At 34.3% G+C, this 22260-nt stretch overlaps 1 protein-coding gene across 2 annotated transcripts in view; it reads right to left on the bottom strand.

Annotated features, from left to right (window-relative positions):
• Positions 1-22260, bottom strand: part of FSIP2 (fibrous sheath interacting protein 2) — a 96796-nt gene that overhangs the window by 41622 nt on the left and 32914 nt on the right. For both annotated transcript variants that reach the window (XM_087435463.1, XM_087435464.1), the window contains exons 14-15: positions 4883-4940; positions 1337-1373 (exon numbers count right to left, since the gene is read on the bottom strand). In XM_087435463.1, coding sequence (XP_087291589.1) covers positions 1337-1373; positions 4883-4940 — 95 coding nt within the window. The remainder of the gene's footprint in view (positions 1-1336; positions 1374-4882; positions 4941-22260) is intronic.

The following is a 22260-nucleotide window of genomic DNA, read 5'->3' as shown; positions in this document are numbered from 1 at the left end:
TCTTGCCTATGGTCAACTAGTAGCCTGTTTTTAAGTTGTTATTACTCTTAAGACATAAAGGCTGTAAACACAAGTAATTGGCAGCAAAGCCTGGAATGCTGGTATGTGGGCACCAGGGTAAACAATAGAATTCCTCAAATGGGGCTGTTTACACCCAAAATATTGCTTTAAGTTAGCATGAAATTATTCACGTTTCAGGCCAACATTCAAAGAAAAGTTAACACCTATGTTGTATTCTATGAACACCTCTATGGAGTGTGCTCTCCTGACTCATCTGAGAGTGTTTGGGGGCACCCCAGGGAAAACCATTTCATTCTGCTCTAATCTCCAAATCTCCTAATATATTTTTTCACTTATTGTAGAGACAATGGCCAGTAGTTTGAAAAAAATATTTTGATGACAGCATATGTTGTATAATATTTGCCTTATATAATCACATCCTAAATCAAGTATTTTAAGACTAAAACCTAAATTTTAACAGAGAAAGTAATTGTTCTAATCCACTACAACTACAACCGTATAAACTAAAATATTCATTATGTATTATTTTTCTTACTACCAGAAATAATAAATAATGGACCTACATTATGACTCTTAGGGTAGGTGTGAGAGTTTCTAACCTTGATATATGAAAGATAGATATTCCTAAAGTTTTCTATGTAGTGAAATATGGTAAATAGAACCGAGTTTTCAGTTGCTTTCCATTATAATATTAAACTGAGAAATATTCTCTTGAATCAAAGCTTTTGTATTTGCTACATATCCTATGAATTGAGCAGGTATCCATATGAAAAAGTAAGTCTGAGTATGTGTTGTTCTCTAACCCCTTTCTCTTTTCTGATTGGTCTGACTAGATCCAGAGCTGGGCCTTATGAATATACTCTCTTGTCTGCCTGTTCCAAGTCTCAGATCATACCTTTTTACATGACTTCTTAGGTGACCAGGTCCCCTCCCAGAAAAATGGCTAGAGACAGACCCAGGGATCCTACCTCACCAGCCAAGTCTGCAAAGCCATGTGACTTAATGGCTTCCCATGGTAGAATGGGTTTGTGATATTTGATGCTGTTCTTATGATAGCTAGTTCCCTTAATCCCTGCCCCCTTCTATCCCCATGAGACCCCTTCTTGAAAGGCCAACATTATTTCTTGATAAGACCATTGCAAAATCTAAGAATTAACTGAAAGTAAACTTTAAGAAGAAAAAAAGGGCGAAGAGGGAGACTGACTAATATCAACAGATGATTACTCATTATTGATGCACAGATTTTTTTCTATTATGATACATTAGAAAGTATCATTAATATGCCGCTGTATCAATGGATTTTTACGATACATACTTTTTCTTGAAAACAATTTTGCAGGAGGTTCTGTTGTCTGTAAAATTAAGAGAGGTTGATCATTTAGTTATTACCTAGTGTCAAGAATTTATGTAACTTTTTCCAAAATTTCTAATCATTAAATCAGTTTCTTCTCTTTATATCTGAAAGTTTTTCTACAGAAATTCAAAAGGAAGAATAAACTTTATTTTTTGTCCACCGTCCTCTCACCCACCTGACCATTTCTCCTCCTCCTTCAATATTGGCCCATATGCTTTATTACTCAGAAGAGTACAATTGTAGCTGCAGCATGAAAAATACATCAATCTGAAAATTCTACTTCTGACCCACTTTAGCCATCCCTGCTTTGTGGTTCTCTGAGGAAGGGCATGGAATTGGAGGGAGAGGGGTGAGCTAGTGCCTTCTGTAAGCTAAAAGGCACCATGAGGTGGCAAGGCATCTGAGCAGAGCTTTGTGATAATCTTTCACTTACTTACCCTTTCAAATCCCATAGTCCCACCCAAACTCTCATCAAAGAGTAGGAAGGGAATATGTGGATGATTATTCAATAACTATGGGTTAAAATCATAAGTATCTAGCCATATTCAATACCAATTTAGATGTAGCCCTTTTCTGTGTATACCAATATTCTATCATGTGTTCTAATTACAATTATCATCACACACTAATGAAGTCAAAAACATAGTTTTATGAATTGTAACAAATAAAAGAACAACTCAATAATAAAAATTATAGACTAACAAAACAAATAGTTAATAAAATAAAATCTAAGATTGTACTTTGGATTTATTTTCATATATTTCAGATATATGATGTTTATTCTCATATATTTCAACATAGGCCCTTTGCTTAACTTCTCCCTACTTTCTTGAAAGAAAATTGACATTCCTTTTTCATTTTTTCTAGGTCTGTACTTTACATTATAAAATTTAATTTTTCTCTAAGTCTAAAGTTCAATTATAAGAAACAACAATACTGAGAATTATATACTAAATCTTGGCAGAAAAAGAAAACTTCACTGGTTTCCACTCAGAAATTGGGTTTGGTAGCAATAGTCCACACTTAGACTAGTACCTTTTTGCAATATGGAACCTGGAGCATGAAAGCTGATATCAGTGACATGTTCTCTATCTTTTGGTCTCGTTTATTTTTTCAGGATCAGGTTTCTTAGGTCAACCTAAGCATAGTTTTCTTCTTTTAGATATTCTGCAATCTAACTCTCCCAGATTCATTTTTCCGTTCTCTTTACATTATACTGTAGGCACCAAATGGAACACAAGGAGTCCAGTGTGTTGACTGATATCTGCTCCCACAGGCTTTCTACCCCAAAGGTATGTATACAGATCCAAACAAAGAGCAAAGATCTAAGATTAAATTAACCAAATAACTGAGAAAGCTTCAATAAAGACCACTAAAAAACTATTGTAATAACCAGATAAAGGGTGACATCAGTGAAATGGTATTACAGAGAGTGTTTATTCAAGAAAAATGGCTGATCTAGGTAAGAACATTGAGCTTTGTGATGTTTTAACTTGACCTATTTCCATCCCCTTTCTCCAGCTCCATGGTATCCTTGAAAAACAACACCTCACAATCACAAGGGCAGTTTTGTTCACTGTGGTATCTGCCTAACATTGAGCAGATGTTAGCCTAACATATAACATTATGCTTTGAATGTAGTAGGTTCTCAGTAAATGTTTGAAAAATAAATTCCCATTTACAGTCTTCTGGACCTGGGCCTAGTCTCTAATCCAAAATGAAGCCTTTGCAGTCCACTAATGGACTTCTGGAACTGGTTCCTAATTTCTTGGCTTCAAGTTTTCTTATAAATTTCTGCCACAGTTATCCATTATGTATCCTAATTTGATCATAACATCCCCCCCCCAAACCATCAGAGTGTCATCCAATAAATAAAGTAAAAATTTCTGATCACATTCTGCAGTGCAGCAGACATATTGCCTTATCATTCTGTTACTCCTTACACCTTCCATCCCAATAACACAGATTTATTCATTATCCAAGTGCAATCCTTAATTATTGCAACTCTGTTTACCCTCACTGCTATCATATTTGCTTTGTCTTCATTCTCTTGGTCCTGAATTTCCATGTCTATTTCATAAACCTTTCTGTATATGTTTTGTGTTAAAAAACAGAACTAAGGAATAGAGGAGAGGGAGGAGAGATGAGGTGGATGGTAGAACAGATGTGATGATTCTATAGAAAAGTCATGAAATCTGGAGTTAAATCAGAACAAGAATGTGACCTGTGTATGATGGGCAGAATCAGACTAGAAAGCATTGTTAGCTGTGTTTTGTTTGTACTCTGACCTGATATTAGGCTGGGTGGATGCAGCCATAAGTATTTTCCTGTCATTTTGGTTGGGAATGGTGAATAAGCTCCAGTTCATCCATCAAGTTATTCATCTTAGCTGAGCTAAGATTTTTAATGAAAGGGTATCCAAAGTATTTGCTATAAAAGATTCAAGTGACTTTGTAGTTCTGTAATCTTAGGTGGGGGAAAATGAAGAGGCACAAATTAAGACTATTATGAGACTCCTCTAACCTTTTTTATAAAGAGGCAAGTATTTACATTTTTAATAAATAAAATACATTTATTCAATAAATAAAATAAAAATGGTCATTTCGTATGTGTGATCATAATTCTTCCACTTTGTTCTATTGCTTTAAACTGGACTAGTCAGTTTCCTTCCTTCTGCATCTTTTAAATATGTATCCTATGAACTCTCAATAAGTCAGTCAAACTGACATCCATCAGCCCTAAAGTCAAGATCCTTCCTCCAAGGAAGCTTGATCTGAATATGTCAACACCACCTGCCACCATACACCACTTAACTTTACCCAACCATTTTCATATGAATTTAGGATTTGTAAAATCCTGGACCTAATTTGGCTTATTGATTTTGTAAATAGATGATGATGTTGGGTCTAAAATAATAGGCTTTCTCTTCTAAAATCAAGAAACAGAATAGGGGGACCCCAAGGTTTGAGGAATGAAAATCCCTCAGGCCCCAAAAATATCTGCTTCAAAGACCTGTACTTTCCATCTTTAGAGATTATTATTTTGGATTATATTGTAAATATCCTTTAGGAGAAGAATAACTGATTAAGTTATTAATACTTACAGTAAACTAACCATCCTTAGGAAGCCAATAATCTCCAAAGGCCTAAAGAATGGTAAATATTCAAAGGGGAGAAAGGCAAAGGGACAAGTCCAGATCCTGGAAAGCTACCTGAAGTGGAGATCGTGGTAGGATATCCTTGAAAGTGGCATGAAGACTCTGAATATAAGTGAAGAGTAGAATCACAGTGGGGATAAAGAAATGCAGAAGGAATAGGAAGAACACTCACTTTGTCTTTTTACAATTTAAGCTTAGTGCTGAGAATTTGCAAAAGACAGAATTTTCACTGAATCCAAGTAGAACTACAAGAATGGAGGATTCCATGTAATCATATGCTTTTGAACAGCACTCATGGAATTATTAAAATATTAATTTATAATTACCCATTAATTTTCTTAGATACTTACATATTTGAGAAAACACGAGAAGTGAAAATACTCTGGCCTCCGGCACGAGCCTGAGTTCCTATTTATCAGAAAATGAAAATGAAAATTAGTTTGTATCCTTCCCCAGCAACTTGTAAAATGGTAATTAATAACCTCTAGTAGGTCTTTGTTTTCTGTTGTCACTGTCTTGTTTAAAACCCTCCAGAGACTCTCCACAATAAAGTCCAAATTCCTTAGCAAGGCATAAAACATACCAGATGATCTGATGTTCTTACCTACCTCTCCAGTGTCTTCTCTGGCTAGTCTTCCATATGGATTTTGGTCCATATCCTATGGTCCAGAGACATAGAATAACTTATAATTTCTTAAATGTACCATGTTTTCCATGCCTCTGGGCCCTTGTTTTTGCCATTTCCTTTGTCTGGAGCACCCCAGGCCTTCTTTTAACTTCTCATTTTTTAGGTCTCATTCAGCGTGTGTTAACTCCTCTAGAAACCTTCCTTGAAACTTGCCTAAGTAAATAAATATCCTTCTCTAGTGCTTCTAAAGCATTCTACACATTTCTATTATAAAACTCATTATGCTATATTGTAATTAAATGTTTACTCTTCTGTATCCTTGACTATGGCATAAATTTACCACTATATCCTCAGCACTTAATTAATGCATAGGAAGTATTCAATAACATTTATTTGTTGAATACATTATTTAATTAATATGTTTCCTCGATATTTATTCATTGATTTGTCTTCCATTAATCTCTTCTCACTCAAATATTGTCTAGCTTGCTTAGTATGTAATCTAGCAAGATCCCATTACTGGATTTTAGAAAACACTGAATCTGGATACAGATGACACAGGAACATGTAAGCAGAACATCTCTACAGGCATCTGGATTGGTGTATGTCAATTATGCAAATGAACAAATGAATAAAAGTTTTAGACAAAAAGAATGCCCTGGTTATAGAAAGTAGTATTAATAATTAGAGCCAGTTCAAAGTCAAGTTTAAATTGTTTCTTCCAATAAGTGAGTAACCATTAGGTACCAATGATATGTATAAAATGTCTTACTCAAATCCTATGAAACTTTTTGAGTTTGTGTAGCTATGTTTTTGTGTGTGTTCAGTTTTGGAGAAGAAGTAACTGGAATTAAGAGTGCACAGACCTGAGAAATTCAGTGTGAAGACAATACTTTTTAAAAGCAAAACAAAAAACAAACAAAAACTCTACTGTGGTTTCCAGTAATATTCTGGAGTAGATATTCTGAAAAAATTCTGCCTAGATTTCTGTATAAAACATTAAAACCATCATCTTAAAAACAGCTGAGCTTTCAAGGAAGTAAGAGAAACCCTATAGAGTAAAAAATTGGGGAGAACACAAATCTGGAATGGTAAGCAAGTGTTGAAGCTGATGCTTGCCCTATGGGCATTGGCAATACCCAAATACATAATGGCTGGCCAGAGGATTTAAAACAAGACATCAGTCTCAAACAAGATGAGGAATTAAAACTAAAAGCCCCTAAAAATATGTAGATCTCAAAGATCTACACCCTTGGTGAAAGAGTTGTTTAAAACAAAAATCATGCCACAGAGGTAGTAGCAAAAAAATTATGTCTTGGTTTCAGCTGTGGATAGAGAAAGAAGAGGAGAAAATAAAAATATCTCTTAACAATTCATAATCACATATTATCTCTTATATGACTTCAAAGGTCAAATCCACTGTATTATCCATAAAACTCCAAGTGAGAAACTAATTTAAAATGAACCTGTATTTATAGCTCTCCCAGATGCCCAAAAAAGCATATGAAAAATTTTTAAAAGCTTTATTGAGGTATAATTGCTATTCAAAGAACTGCACATATTTAATATGTTCAATTTGATGAATTTCTATAGAGTAATACATTCTATGCAAATATAGAACTCTCAATGATACATTTCTGTCAAAAATTAGCTCATATATAGCAACACCCCCTCCACATACACACATACTACACACACAGACAAATATGAAGAAACAAACCACCATGACTGTTAGCAGGAAAAAAAAACCCATACATTAGAGCTACATTTCAAAGATTTCAGGTATTTGAATTACCAGATATAGAATATAAAATGAGTGCATTTTATATGTTTAAATATATAAAGAAGGGACTGGAAAACACAGGAATGGAATAAGAACCTAACAAAAAATTCCAGTCATATTTGAAAAATAACTATTCAGAAATTTTATTTTATATATATAGTGTTAATATAATCAAGAAATTTAAAAATGCATTGAATTGATAAAATAGTAAATTAGAGACAACTGAAGAGAGAATTACTGAATTGGAGGACAAATTAACCAGAGTGCAGCAGAGAGAAATGGAAAATATGATAGTTCTTAAAGGATGTAGAAGAAAAAAAGGAAGTCTAAGATATATATAACTGGAGTTTCAGAAGAAAAGAATAAAGAAAATGAGGAGAGGCAATATAGGAGAGAAAAATAGCTGAAACTTGTCCGGAACTGTTCATCATAGTGATGCTAAGGAAAAACAAAGAAAAGATCTTAAAAGCAGCCTGAGGTATGTGTAGGGGGTGAGAGAGGAAGGGTTCACTTACATAGGAATTAAGTAAAACAAAAAGTAAAACATTTAAGTAGAACAATATCTTTAAGTGCTAAGAATAAATAACTGTCCCCGAGAACTTGTATATCCAGCCATAATTATATTCCAGAACATGGGTAAAACAAAGACAGTTTTATGAAATAAAATCTGAGAGTTTACTCCCAAAATACATTCACTAATGACATTTCTAAGGAATAGATGTACTTTAGAAAGACTGAGGGTGCTTCTATAAAGTATGAAATGCAAAAAGGAATGGTGAACAAAAAATAAACTGGTAAATACGTGAGTAAATATAAACAAAATCTGACTGTATAAAAAATAGGAAAGTAATTTAGCTGGTAAAAAATTCAAAACTAAATTGTTGGTTAAATATGATAAGAGAGTGATTAGAACAAAATTATTATAACTTTGACTTTTACTTTAAGTATACATGTTAAAATTTAAGAGTAATTGTCAAAAGGAATATACATATAACACACAATTTCAAACAGAGGTAAAACTGAATTAAAAAAATTTAATACTCTAAAAGAAAGCAAGAAAGGAGAAATTTAAAAAATTACTAAAAAGCAGAATGAATTGAAAGCACAAATAAGGAAATAAAAATATTCCAAAGATTTGTAATAAACATAAATGTAAATGGTTCAAATTCAGTTTAAAAGTCAGAAATTCTAAGACTGAATGAAAATAAAGCAAAATCCAGGGGTAAGGGTAGAGTGTTTGCAAGAAACAGATCTAAACATACAAAGACACTTACATTGAAAGCTGATATAGCTATGTTAATATCAAACATATTGAACTTAAGACAAAGAGACATTACCTATGATAAAGGTCACTGCATAACAATAAAAGACTCAATTCACCAGGATAACCCTGGGTATGCCTAATAACCTAGATAAAGAAATAAAAAGCAAAAATAGAACTACATGAAGAAGCTAACAAATTATCTTAATTCCAATACTTTTAAGAACAAAGAGGAAAAAAATATATAGAATATTTGAATTACACAATTAAACATATTGACTGAATGGAAATATTTAGACCACTGCACCCCCAAACTGACAATATTCATTCTTTTCAACCACACGGAACATTTAAAAATTAATCATGTGTGCTAAGCCAATAAATCAATTCTTCACATATTTCAAAAGGCTGGTACCATAAAGGTCATGCTGTCAGTCCACAAAGCAATTAAATTAGAAATCAATAACAAAAAGAAAACTAAAAATAGAATATACTTGGAATTTAAATACTAGCTCATGAATACAAAGTAATACACAAAATTTGAACTTAGATGTGATTTAGAAAAGAATGAAAATATTGCACATCAAATTTTGCAGCACATTTCAAAAGCACTAATTTACATGTCACCAGTTAAGTACCACACAGTGTTCTAAGCACTTTACCTTTGTAAGCACTTTAACTTACTGAATTGCCATAGCAATCATACGAAGTACGTATGATTATTTCTCTTATTTTATAGTTGGAAAACTAAAGAACACAGAAGATAAATAACTAGGCCGAACATAAATTTTAAGTGTTGGAGTTCAACTTAGGTAGTCTGGGTTCGGAGCATATGTTCTGTATATGTATCATTAAGCTATACTTCCTTTCAAAAATCTGATCTGTATAGATAGGATATATGATAACTTTATGTCAATAAATTTGAAAATTTAGATGAATTGAATAAATTTCCAAGAAAGTATAACTTGCCAAAAGAACTTGAAAAGAAATAGAAAATATGAACAGTTCTGAATCACTAAAGTAATTGAACTCATAGTTTAAAATGTTTCTCACTAAGAGATCCAGGACCAGGTTAAATATTTTGCCAGTGATTTCTACCAAATATTCAAGGAATATATAATTCCAGCTTTATAAACTTTCTGAAAACAATAAAAAAGAGGTAACATAACTCATGAAGCTAGTGTAATCTTGATATGAAAACCAGACCAAGAAACTCTGAGAAAGGAAAATTATAGCCCAACTTCTCTCAAGAATCTAAATGCTAATATCCTAAAAAATTACTAGAAAACATAATCTAGAAATACATAAGGAAGATAATACATGATGAATAAAATTGCTTTAGTCAAAGAATAAAACAAAAAATGATAGTCTCAATAAATGCATAAAATATATTTTTAAAAAAGTCAACATTCACTGATTAAAAAACTTAGCAAATTAGAAGGGTATTTTCTTAACCTGGCATTGTTATCTACCAAAATATTACAGTGGACATCATATTTAATGGTGAATTACTTAAAAATGTTTTCTTTAAAATCAGAAAGAAGACAAGAAGGCCACTTTCACCACTTTATTCACTATTTCTCTGAAGGCCCTAGGAATGGGAAGAGTGCAAGAAATAATTTAAAAATATAAGACTGCAAGGGATGTAACTAAGCTTTTATTATCTGCAGATACTATGATTATATTAAAAAACAAGAATCAACAGATTAGAAAGAAGAATTAATTAGAGGATCTGCAATGGTTGCTGGGCACATAATCATACAAAAATCAATCAAATTTCTATATATTAGTAACAAGCACTTAGAGAATATACCATTTTTAATAACAATAGAATATTAACTACCTATGAATAAATCTAACAAAAGATATTCCTGAATAAAATTAGTAAACTTTAAGTAAAAAAAATGAAATTATCACATAGTGGAGTGATAGACTATTTATATTGACAAGAATAATCAGTACTGTAAAGATATCTATTCTCTCCTTATTGATATAAAGTTTTAATGAAATCTCAATCAACACCTCAACATTATGTGTGTGTTTGTGTGTGTGTGAGAGAGAGAGAGAGATGAGCAGGTCTATTTCAAATTTATATGGAGGAAGGTAGGATAAGAATTAGCCAAAGCACTCCCAGAAAAGAACAAGAAAGTGGTAGGAGGGGTGACAGGTGGGGGTAGTGGGGTGAGGTGTTTTTCCCTTGTTTATGTCAAGACATTATGAATCATCAATAGTGTGGTACTAGTGCGAAGACAGACAAGCTGGTCTTTTGGAACAGAATAAAGAAAGAAATAGATCTGCACATATATGGTATCTAAATATATTAATGAGCTAGTATTCCAGATTGGTAGGTGAGGACAGACTGTTCAAGGAATTATTCCGGGGCAAACAGTTATTCACATAGGGAGGAGGGCAAGGACAGCAGGGGACTGAGAAACAATTTTACACTGAGAGAACCTGAAGGGGAGCTCCACTGGTAGACTGTGTTACTCTAGATCTTGATGATAAGAGAGGGCTGCAAATTATACCATGGGGAGGTTAGGAGCAGAGATTCACTTTTTCTTGGCAGAGGGCTTGATATTTACTAGTTGAGTCACCTGTCCCCTTTGTGCAAAAATAACTGTGGTTTCTTCTACTTCTGCTAATATGTAGACCTAACAGCTGAGGTTATACAGAAAGCATGACGAAGTAGAGAAAATTAAAAACTCACTTAAGAGGAACCCAAGAATCACAGGGCTGAGGACTACACTCGACATTCTCAGAAGCAAAACTGATGGAAGATGCACAGCTATGGCCATTCATGGCATATTGTCTATGGCTGATTTCCAGGTACAAAGGCAGAGTTGAGTAGTTGCAATACTTTGTTATGGCAGGCCAACACAAATTAGAACCTTACATCTCTCAAATAGAGAATAGACATTTTTGGTATATTTGCGGAATATTTTATTTATTTATTTATTATTATGATTTTTTTTTGGTGAGGAAGATTGGCTCTGAGCTAATGTCTGTTGCCAATCTTCCTCTTTCTGCTGAGGAAGATTGGCCCAGAGCTAACATCCATGCCCATCCTCCTCTATTTTTTTGTATGTGGGATGTCACCACAGCATGGCTTGATGAGTGGTGCATAGGTCCACACCCAGGATCCGAACCCATGAACCCTGGGTCACTGAAGCAGAGTATGCGAACTTAACCACTACGCTAGGCCAGCCCCTCTGTGGAACATTTTAAAATATCAAGAGATGATGTCAGCATCATGGCAGAGTGAGCTGTCTCCTTAGTCTTTCCCCACTAAGATACAATGAAAAGGACATTAATTAACCAACAGAGGACATCCACACAACACAAGAGGACGTCTGAGTGATCCATGCAGCCATGTCTGAAGGTGGGGGCACTGGATCCCCAGGAAGCAGTGGAAAGAGGTAAGCGGATCTCCTCCTCCTCCCCAGCAGCAGCATTCTAGGGCATGGCACCTCAAGCAGCAGCCAGTGCACAACTCTGAGAGGAGACTGGGAAACAGGGGGCTCTCCGCGGGAATGCTTTCACTCTGAGTTGCTTCCCAGCCTGCAGGAATGATCCACACAGAGGTGGCTCAGACACTGTGTGGATGCCCCCACCAAGCCAAACCCCCAGCCAGGTGACCAATGAGTGCAGAGTGGGAGTACAAATGGGAAAGAAAGCACCCCTTTTAGCTGATGCACCAGCTCAGCCAGTCAGCCAGAGCAGCGGATGCACATCAGAGTGCCTGCCCCTGTATGTGTGAAGCAGCAGCAGCCAGTGGGCAAATGGAGAGAGCCTTATAGGCACAATTTCCAACAGATAGGCACAACTGCCAGCAGACACAGTGGGCTCAGAAAATACAGCTCCTGCCCCCCTCCCCCCTCATTGGAGGCAGGTGGAATCTGTGATCAGATACTACCACTATGCACTGGCAAAGGTCTACTCCATCAAACACCATGAAGAAATACATTAACACTCCTGAGCAGAAGGAAAATGAAAATCTCAGGAAACCAATCCTGAAGTCACAGAAATTTACAATCTAAATGACAGAGAACTGACAACAGTTACCATAAAGAAAGTCAACGAGCTACAAGAAAACTCAAAAAGACAGTTCAATGAACTCAAGAATAAAATTAATGAGCAGAAGAAATTCTTCACAAAACACATTGAAACTCTAAAAAAAATACCAAACAGAAATGCTGGAGATGAAGAATACAATGAATGAGATAAAAAACAATCTGGAATCCTTAAAAAATGGAGCTGATATTGTAGAGGACAGAATTAGCAATTTAGAGGACAGAAATATAGAAATGCTTCATGGGAAGAGGAGAGAGAACTAAGATTACAAAGAAATGAAGAAATTCTCTGAGAAATATCTGATTCAATTAGGAAATGCAACATAAGGATTAAAGGTATTCCAGAGGGAGAAGGGAGGGAGAAAGAAGCAGAGAGCTTGTTCAAAGAAATAATCATTGAGAACTTCCCAAACCTGAGGAAGGATCTAGACTACCAGTAAACGGAGGCAATAGAACTCTTAATTACATCAGTGTAAAAATACCTTCTCTAAGGCATATATTAGTAAAACTGGCAGAAGTCAATGCAAAGAAAAATATTAAGGGCAGCAAGACAGAAGAAAATAACCTATAAAGGAACCTGTATCAGGCTTTCAGTGGATTTCTCAGCAGAAACCTTACAGGTTAGGAGAGAGTGTAAGGATATATTCAAAATACTGAATGACAAAAACTTTCAGCTAAGAATACTCTATCCAGAAAAACTATCCTTCAGATATGATGGAGAAATAAAAACTTTCCCAGGTGAACAAAAGCTGAGGGAGTTCATCACTACAACACCCTCCCTACAATATTTGATCAAGAAGGCCCTTATATCTGAAACAAAAAAGAAAAGGTTTACAAAGCCTTGAGCAAGGAGATAAATAGACAAAATCAGAAAATTGTAGCTCTCTATCAGAACAGGATAGCAAACACTTAATTATAACATTAAAGATAAAGGGAAGGAAAGCATCAAAAATAACTATAAACACTTCATTTTAATCACAAACTCATCACATAAAACAGAATAAATTGTGATAACAATAACTTAGATGGGGAAGAGGAAAGGGATGGTACATGCTTAGGCTAAGGAGATAAAAGGCTATCAGAAAATGGACTATCTCATCTATGAGATCTTTTATACAAACTGCACAGTAACCACTAAACAAAAAATCAGAACAGAGATACAAATGATAAATAAAGAGAAAACCATTATAGAAAATCACCAAACTGAAATGGCAGTCAGAAATACATGGGATGAGAAACAAGGGAAATATAGAATAAATGGAAAACAAGAGATGAAATGGCAGTATTTAGCCCTCATATATCAATAATCACTCTAAATGTAAATGGATTGAATTCTCCAATCAAAAGACACTGAGTGGCTGGATGGATTTAAAAACAAGACTGAACAATATGCTGCCTCAAGGAAACACATCTCAGCTCTAAAGACAAACACAGGCTAGGAGTGAAGGGATGGAAGATGATACCCCAAGAAAATGGCAAGCAAAAGAAAGCAGGTGTTGCCATACTTATATCAGACAAAGCAGATTTCAAGATAAAAAAGGCAATGAGAGACAAAGAGGGGCAGTATATAATGATAAAAGGGACATTCCACCAAGAGGACATAACATTTATGAATATATACTCACCTAAGAGAGGAGCACCAAAGTATACAAACCAACTATTAATAGACCTAAAGGGAGAAATTGACAGCAACACAATATAAGTAGGGGACATCAACACCCCACTTACATCAATGGATAGATCATCCAGACAGACAGTCAACAAGGAAATAGTGGCCTTAAATGAAACACTAGACCAGATGGACTTAATAGATATATATAGGGCATTCCATCGAAAAACAGCAAAAGACACATTCTTCTCAAGTGCACATGCAACATTCTCAAAGATAGACCATATGTTGGGAAGCAAGGCAAGCCTAATAAATTTAAGAAGACTGTAATCATATCAAGCATCTTTTCTCACCACAGTGCTATGTAACTAGAAATCAACTACAAGAAAAAAGCCAGGAAAGCCACAAATATGTGGAGACTAAACAAAATACTATTGAACTGGATCAATGAAAAAATCAAAGGATAAATAAAAAAATACCTGGAGACAAATGAAAATGAAAAAAATGACTTATCAACTCTTATGTGATGCAGCAAAAGCAGTACTATGAGGGAAATTTGTAGCAGGTCAGGCCTACCTTAACAAATAAGAAAAATCTCAAATAAGTAATCTTAAACTACACCTAACAGAACTAGAAAAAAGAAGAAACAAAGCCCAAAGTCAGCAGAAGGAGGGAAATAATAAAAATTAGAGAAGAAATAAATGAAATAGAGACTAAAAAAACAGTAGAAAGGATCAATGAAACTAAGAGCTAGTTCTTTGCGAAGATAAACAAAATTGACAAACCCTTAACCATATTCACTAAGAAAAAAAGAGAGAAGGCTCAAGTAAATAAAATTAGAAATGAAAGAGGAGAAATTACAATGGATACCACAGGAATACAAAGGATTATAAGAGAATACTATGAAAAACTATATGCCAATAAATTGGATAACCTAGAAGAAATGGATAAATTCTTAGACTCATACAACCTCCCAAAACTGAATCAAGAAGAAATAGAGAATCTAAATAGACCAATCACAAGTAAAGAGATTGAAAGAGTAATCAAAAATCTCCCCAAAAACAGGAGTCCAGGGCCAGATGGGTTCTCTGGAGAATTCTATCTTTTAAAGAAGATTTAATACCTATGCTTCTCAAACTAAATTCCAAAAAACTGAAGAAGATGGAATGCTTCCTAACTCATTCTATGAGGCCAACATTATTCTGATACCAAAACCAGATGAGGACAACACAAAGAAGGAAAATTACAGGCCCATACTGCTGATGAACATAGAAGCAAAAATCCTCAGAGAATATTGGTAAATCAAATACAGCAATACTTTATAAGGATTGTACACCAGGGGCCGGCCTGGTGGCATAGCAGTTAAGTTTTCACACTCTGCTTTGGTGGCCCCAGGTTTGCAGGTTCAAATACCAGGTGTGGACAGATGGACCGCTTGTCAAACCATGCTGTGGCAACATCTCATATAAAGTAGAGGACAATGGGCATGGATGTTAACCCAGGGCCAATCTTCCTCAGCAAAAAGAAGAGGATTGGCAATGGATGTTAGCTCAGGGCTAATCTTCTTCACACACACACGAAAAAGAATCATACACCATCATCAAGTGGGATTTATACGAGGGATGCAGGGATGGTTTAACATCCGCAAATCAATTAATGTGACACACCACATTAATAAAATGAGGAATAAAAATCATATGATCATCTCAATTGGTGCAGAGAAAGCATTTGACAAGATCCAACATCCATTTATGATAAAAACTCTCAATAAAATGGGTATAGAAGGAAAGAACCTCAATGTAACATAAGGCCACATATGAGAAACCCACAGCCAACATCGTAACTAATGGTGAAAAACTAAAAGCCATCTCTCTGAGAACAGGAGCAAGACAAGGGTGCCCACTCTCACCACTATTATTCAACGTAGACTGGAGGTTTTGGCCAGAGCAATTAGGCAAGAAAAAGAAATAAAAGGTATCCAAGTTGGAAAGTAAGAGGTAAAACTCTCACTGTTTGCAGACTACATGATTTTATATACAGAAAACCCTAAATAATCCACCAGAAAACTATTAGAAATAATCAACAACTACAGCAAAGTTGCAGGGTACAAAAGCAACTTACAAAAATCAGTTGCGTTTCTATACGCTAATAACAAACTAGCAGAAAGAGAAGTCAAGAATACAATCCCATTTACAATTACAACAAAAAGAATAAAACATCTAAGAATAAATTTAACCAAGGAAGTGAAAGACCTATACACTGAAAACTATAAGACATTATTGAAAGAAATCGAAAAAGACATAAAGAAATGGAAAGATATTTCATGCTCATGGATTGGACAAATAACATAGTTAAAATGTCTATATTACCTAAAGCACTCCACAGATTCAATGCAATCCCAATTAGAATTCCAATGACATTCTTCACAGAAATAGAACAAGGAATTATAAAATTTATATGGAACAACAAAAGACCCCGAATAGCCAAGAGAAAAAAGAACACAGCTGGAGGCATCACAATCCCAGACTTCAAAATATACTACAAAGCTATAGTAATCAAAACAGCACGGTACTGGCAGGAAAGCAGACACACAGATCAATGGAACAGAATTGAACGCCCAGAAATAAACCCAGACTTCCATGGACAGCTAATCGTTGACAAAAAAGCCAAGAACATACAATAGAGAAAGGAAAGTCTCTTCAATAAATGTTGTTGGGAAAACTGGACAGCCAAATGCAAAAGAACAAAAGAAGACCATCATCTTATGCCATACACAAAAATTAACTCAAAAGAGATGAAAGACTTGAATGTAAGACCTGAAACTATAAAAATCCTAGAAGAAAATATAGGCAGTACACCCTTTGACAATGGTCTTAGCAGCATCTTTTTGAATACCATGTCTACTCAGGCATGGGAATCAAAAGAAAAAGTAAACAAATGGGACTACATCAGACTAAAGAGCTTATGCAAGGCAAAAGAAATCAGGAATAAAACGAAAAGACAACCCACCAAATGGAAGAAAATATTTGCAGTCATATATCTAACAAGGGATTAATCTCCAAAATATATAAAGAACTCTTACAAGTCAACAACAAAAAAACCAACCCCATCAAAAAATGGGCAGAAGATATGAACAGACATTTTTCCAAAGAAGATATACAGATGGCCAACAGGAACATGAAAAGATGTTCAACATCACTAATCCTTAGGGAAGTGCAAATCAAAAGTACAATCAGATATCACTTTACACCTGTTAGAATGACTATAATTACCTAGACAAAAAATAACAAATGTTGGAGAGGATGTGGATAAAAGGGAACCTTCATGCACTGCTGGTGGGAATGCAAACTGGTGCAGCCACTATGGAAAACAGTATGGAGACTTCTCAAAAAATTAAAAATGGAAGTACCATATGACCCAGCTATCCCACTATGGGGTATTTATCCAAAGAACTTGAAATCAACAATTCAAAGAGACTTATGCACCCCAGGTTCATTGCAGCATTATTCACAATAGCCAAGATGTGGAAGCAACTCAAGTGCCCATCAACTGATGAATGGATAAAGAACATGTGGTGTATATCTATATATATACATACAATGGAATACTACTCAGCCATAAAAAGACAAAATCGTCCCATTGGTAAGAACATGGATGGACCTTGAGGGTATTATGTTAAGCAAAATAAGCCAGACAGAGAAAGACAAACACTGCAAGATTTCACTCTTATGTGGAGAAGAAACAAACACATGGACAAAGAGAACATATTAGTGTTTACCAGAGGGGAAGGGTGTTGTGGCTGGGCAAAAGGGGTAAAGGGGCACATATATATGCTGATGGATAAAAATCAGACTATTAAAAAAAAATCCTAATCAAATCAAATCAAAGCACATGGCTTACAGCCCGTGATTTAGTAGATTCACTTTTTGTATGTGGATGGCAGCAAGGTACTATCTGTGATTTCTTTTAGCTCATTGACTCTGCTGTACATAGTTAAAATGATGCCAGTCCTTGGTTTCCATGTGCTTTCTAGGTCTGGCTAGAAAATCAAAACCATGCCATCTCCTCTGACACAGACCCCACACAAGTTATCCGCTATTTATGTACGTGATGCAGTTGCCCCTTTAGGGGGGTGTTGCTGTTTGAATCTAATATGTTGCTCAGATTGAACAAGCTCACATATTGCTTGTGTGGACTTTATTTGACCTGCCCGAATTTGCAATGAATGTATGCTCTGTAGACCTCAGTCTCAAAACTGGATTTTCCAAATATGTGCTTGACTTACACTTTGTTGTTGTTGTTCTTATGAGGACTAATTCAGTTGACTGAGATTCTGAACAATAAAGATTGCCAAAAAAAAAAAATATATATATATATATATATATATATATATATATATATATGTCAATACATATTTGGCCATGAAGAAAACTTAACTTCAATGAAGGGAGATATATTGGCTATATTTTCTGATACTAATTCAAAGAAATTAAAAATAATAAGAAGGATACTAAAATTATTTTATTAGAAATTAAGAAATATATACCTAGATAACCGTTGTACTGAAAGGGAATTTAAGAGGGAAAGTAAAATCTATGTATAAATCAATGAAAAGCTGAACAACTTACACCAAAACCTACAGTTTTGAGCTGGACTTATAGGAAAATGTATAGTAATACGGCTGTTATTATTGAGTAGAATAAAAAACAAAACAAAACAAAATCCCATGATTTTGGAAAACAGAATTAACAGCTGGGCTGGGAATGATCTATCATTATCTCTGTGGAAACACAGATGTCTGATTTTGACTTTTAAGGTAAGGGAAGTGAGATTTATGATCTGAAATTTAAAATCCCAAACTTCTCTGGAGCCTTCAGGGTAATATTTGTTTATTGATGGTTTTCACCTGGAATAACCACTTACACAGCATGGCTTAGCTAAGTAAATAGAGGGAAACACTCTATGGGAACTTCTACCTTGAGGTCTCCAGAAGCCAAAATTTTTCATACAGATCTAGGCAGTTCAATCCACAGATGAAGTGTGTCTATGTGTAAATAAGGGCTCTTGGGAGTTCATGCCTGAATGTATCTTTTGGACCCTTGATGCTTGCCTGCACTCTCTTTCTATTGCTGCACAGTATCCTTTGCCTTTAAACTAAAGCCTATGTGGGTATGCTCCATGGAGTCTTGTGAGTCCTTTCAAGTATCGAAACTTGCAATAGTGCATTCATTCAGAGTTATGTTAAATGAACAATATTAACATTCTTAATACGAGAAATGTTAAAAGAACAACAAAATGAATTAAAGGCTCTACAAACATAGAAAGTAAAATTAAGAAAATAAGCAACTAGTAAAAAACTAGGTGAATTTAAAACACTGAACTTTTGAATATACCAATAAAATAGAAAATTGCTTCTGAGCATGATTAAGGAATAAGAACAGACTAGTCAATATTAGGTGATATAACCACAAATATAGCAGAGATTAGAATTTTTATAATAGTAACTATATGCAATTCTAGAACAATAAGGATAATTTGTGATTTCCTAGCAAAATACAGACTAACAAAATTAATTCAAGGATGGCAAACTTGACAAGGCAACACCATGAAAGAAAATGGAAAAGAGATAAAGATCTACTGTTGAAAAATTTAACAGGACCCGAAGGACTAGCACCTGAATTTTACTTTGCCTTTAAAGAACAGATAATTAAAATGTTACATTGAGCATTCCAGAGAATAAAAGGGTAGAAAGTTTATCATTCGTTTTACAAAAGCACTACATTCGTTTACAAAAGCACTATAACTTTAACATCAAAACCTGAGAATGACAGAGTAAAGAAAATAATAGATCAACCCCACTTACAGATAAAAATATCTTAAATGAGATAATAGAAAACAAAATCCAGCCATGTATTAAAAGAATAACACATATGATCTCTTTCAGTACTTAAAATCCTGATTAAAGGCTGCCAGCCATGATGGAAAGACTGGTACTAGAATAGCCCTCCTACCATAATCAACTAGAAAATTAGAAGGAATATATGAAACAGCTCTTTTCACACATGGACAATAGGGATCACAACAGTATACTCCCTGAGCAAAAGGATACAAATGAGGCAAGGTCAATAATTACAATGGATTTCTTACTTGAAGGCATTTTCAAGGCAATGGCACAATATAGTGATTTCACTAATGTGAAAAGTTAGAAATTTGAGTTCATGAAGCTAGGGCAGCTGCAAACTATGGGGTACAGTTCCAGAAAAACATGGTACTATGTATGAAAAGAGGTCCATGTATCTAAAAAGCGTTCTCTTGAATCTTTTTCACTCTATATTAAGTTGCACATTCTAGTTTGATGGTCTAGGCAAATGACAACTACTAGTGAAAGAAATAATTACTGGGGAGGTGTATAAGGCTGGGAGAGATTTCATTTCCAACTAGTTAGAGAGGAACGACTTTGTTATATCTAGCACATCATAGAGACCCCAGAAAAATTACCTTTCAGTAGGAGGGCTGAAAGAGCTCCTAGAGTACAATTGACAAAGTTTAAACAAGCTTTGAATGAATCAAGATAATACACAAATACGCTAAAATAAAATTCTTCAATCTTTGAAGGCAGCCAAAAACAAATCCAGACACTCAACAACGTAGCATTAAAATGTCCAGCATGCATTAAAATATACAAAACATATAAGGAAACAAGAAAATGTGCTTATAACCAAGAGAAGAATCTGTTAAAAGAAGCATATCCAGAAATAACAGAGATGATGGAATTGGCAGAAAAGACTTTGGAAACAGTTATTATAAATATGTCCAAGGATTTAAAGGAAAATATTAATAATGAGGAGATAAAGATATAAAGAAAGGACCAAATAGAACTTGTAAAAAACACACTACATCTAAAATTAAAAATTCATTGGTGTGCTTAATAGCAGATAAGACACTACAAACAAATAAAATTATCTCAAAAAAATTGTAACTGAATGGTGATGGATGTTAACTAGATTTATTGTGATCATCTTGTAATATATACAAATATTGATTCATTAGTTGTACACCTGACATAATATGTCAATTATACATCAATAATTAAAAAAGCAGCAGATAAGACACTACAGACAAATGAAATGATCTCAAAGACATAGTACTAGAAACTATTAAAACTGAAGCACACGCATTTAAAAAAGCTTTAAAAATAGTTAGGATAGGCTCAGTGACCTGTGTGAAAGTATCAAGTAATCTAACATATATTTAACTGGAGTCCCAGAAGAGGAAGAGGGTACAGAAAAACATCTTAAAAATAATAGCCAAAAGTTTCCAAAATTTGGTGAAATCTTTAAATAATACAGATCCAAAAACTTAAGAAACTCAAAGTAGGATAACAAAAAGAAACTCATGCTAAGTCACATCATAATCAAATTGATGATAAAAGAATATAAAGAGAAATATTATAAGCAGCCAGAAGAGGGAAAAAGACACATTATATACAAAGGAAGAAAGATAAAAATCACCACAGACTTACCATTAAAAAAATAATGCAAATTAGAAAACAATGGAATGGCCGCTTTAAAATGCTAAAAGAAAAGCAAAATAGACAAAATCCCTGTCACACTAGAATTCATGTCCAGAAATGTAAAACTTTTAAAAAGAAGGCAAGAGATATTTTCAGACAAACAAAAGTTAATATGTCACCAGCAGACCTGCACTACAAGAGTGCTAATGGATGTTCTTCAGAGACTCAGATCTACACAAAGCACGAAAGAGTGACAGAAATGGTAAATATGTAGGTTAATATAGAACACTTTTCAAAATCATTTTTAATTTATTTAAAAAATGCTTGACTATTTAAAGCGAAATGATAATGTATTCTAAATTTAAAACATGTAGAAGTAAAATATATGATGACACTAATATAAAGTCCTGGATAGTTGAAATAGAAGTACACTGCTGTAAGATTCTTACATTAAATGTGAAGTGGTATAATATTTGGAGGTAGAGTGTGATAAGCTATAGATAAATATGCTAAATTCTAGACAAACTGCTAATAACAACCAATAACAAAGTACTCTATCCAGTAAGTCAATAGGAGAAATAATATGGAATGCCAAAACATATTAAAAATCACATAAACCAAGAAAAGAGGGAGAAAATGTACATTTGACACAAATAGAAACAAGTAACAAGACAGTAGACCTGAATCAAACAAAATTGCAAATTTCATTAAATATACATGACATATCCTCATACCATTCACAAAAACCAATTCTATTTGGATTGCAAATGTAAATGCAAAAAGCAAATAATAAAACTTCTAGAAAGTAATATAGAATACTTTTTTGACGTTAGGTAGGCAAAGATTTCTTATGTGGGATGAAAA

Source organism: Ceratotherium simum, chromosome 9, assembly GCF_057802395.1.
Source record: "Ceratotherium simum simum isolate JZ-2026a chromosome 9, ASM5780239v1, whole genome shotgun sequence".
Taxonomy (NCBI): Eukaryota; Metazoa; Chordata; class Mammalia; order Perissodactyla; family Rhinocerotidae; genus Ceratotherium; species Ceratotherium simum.
The sequence above is the reverse complement of the archived record's forward strand: the minus strand, read 5'-3'. Positions and strand labels throughout refer to the sequence as shown.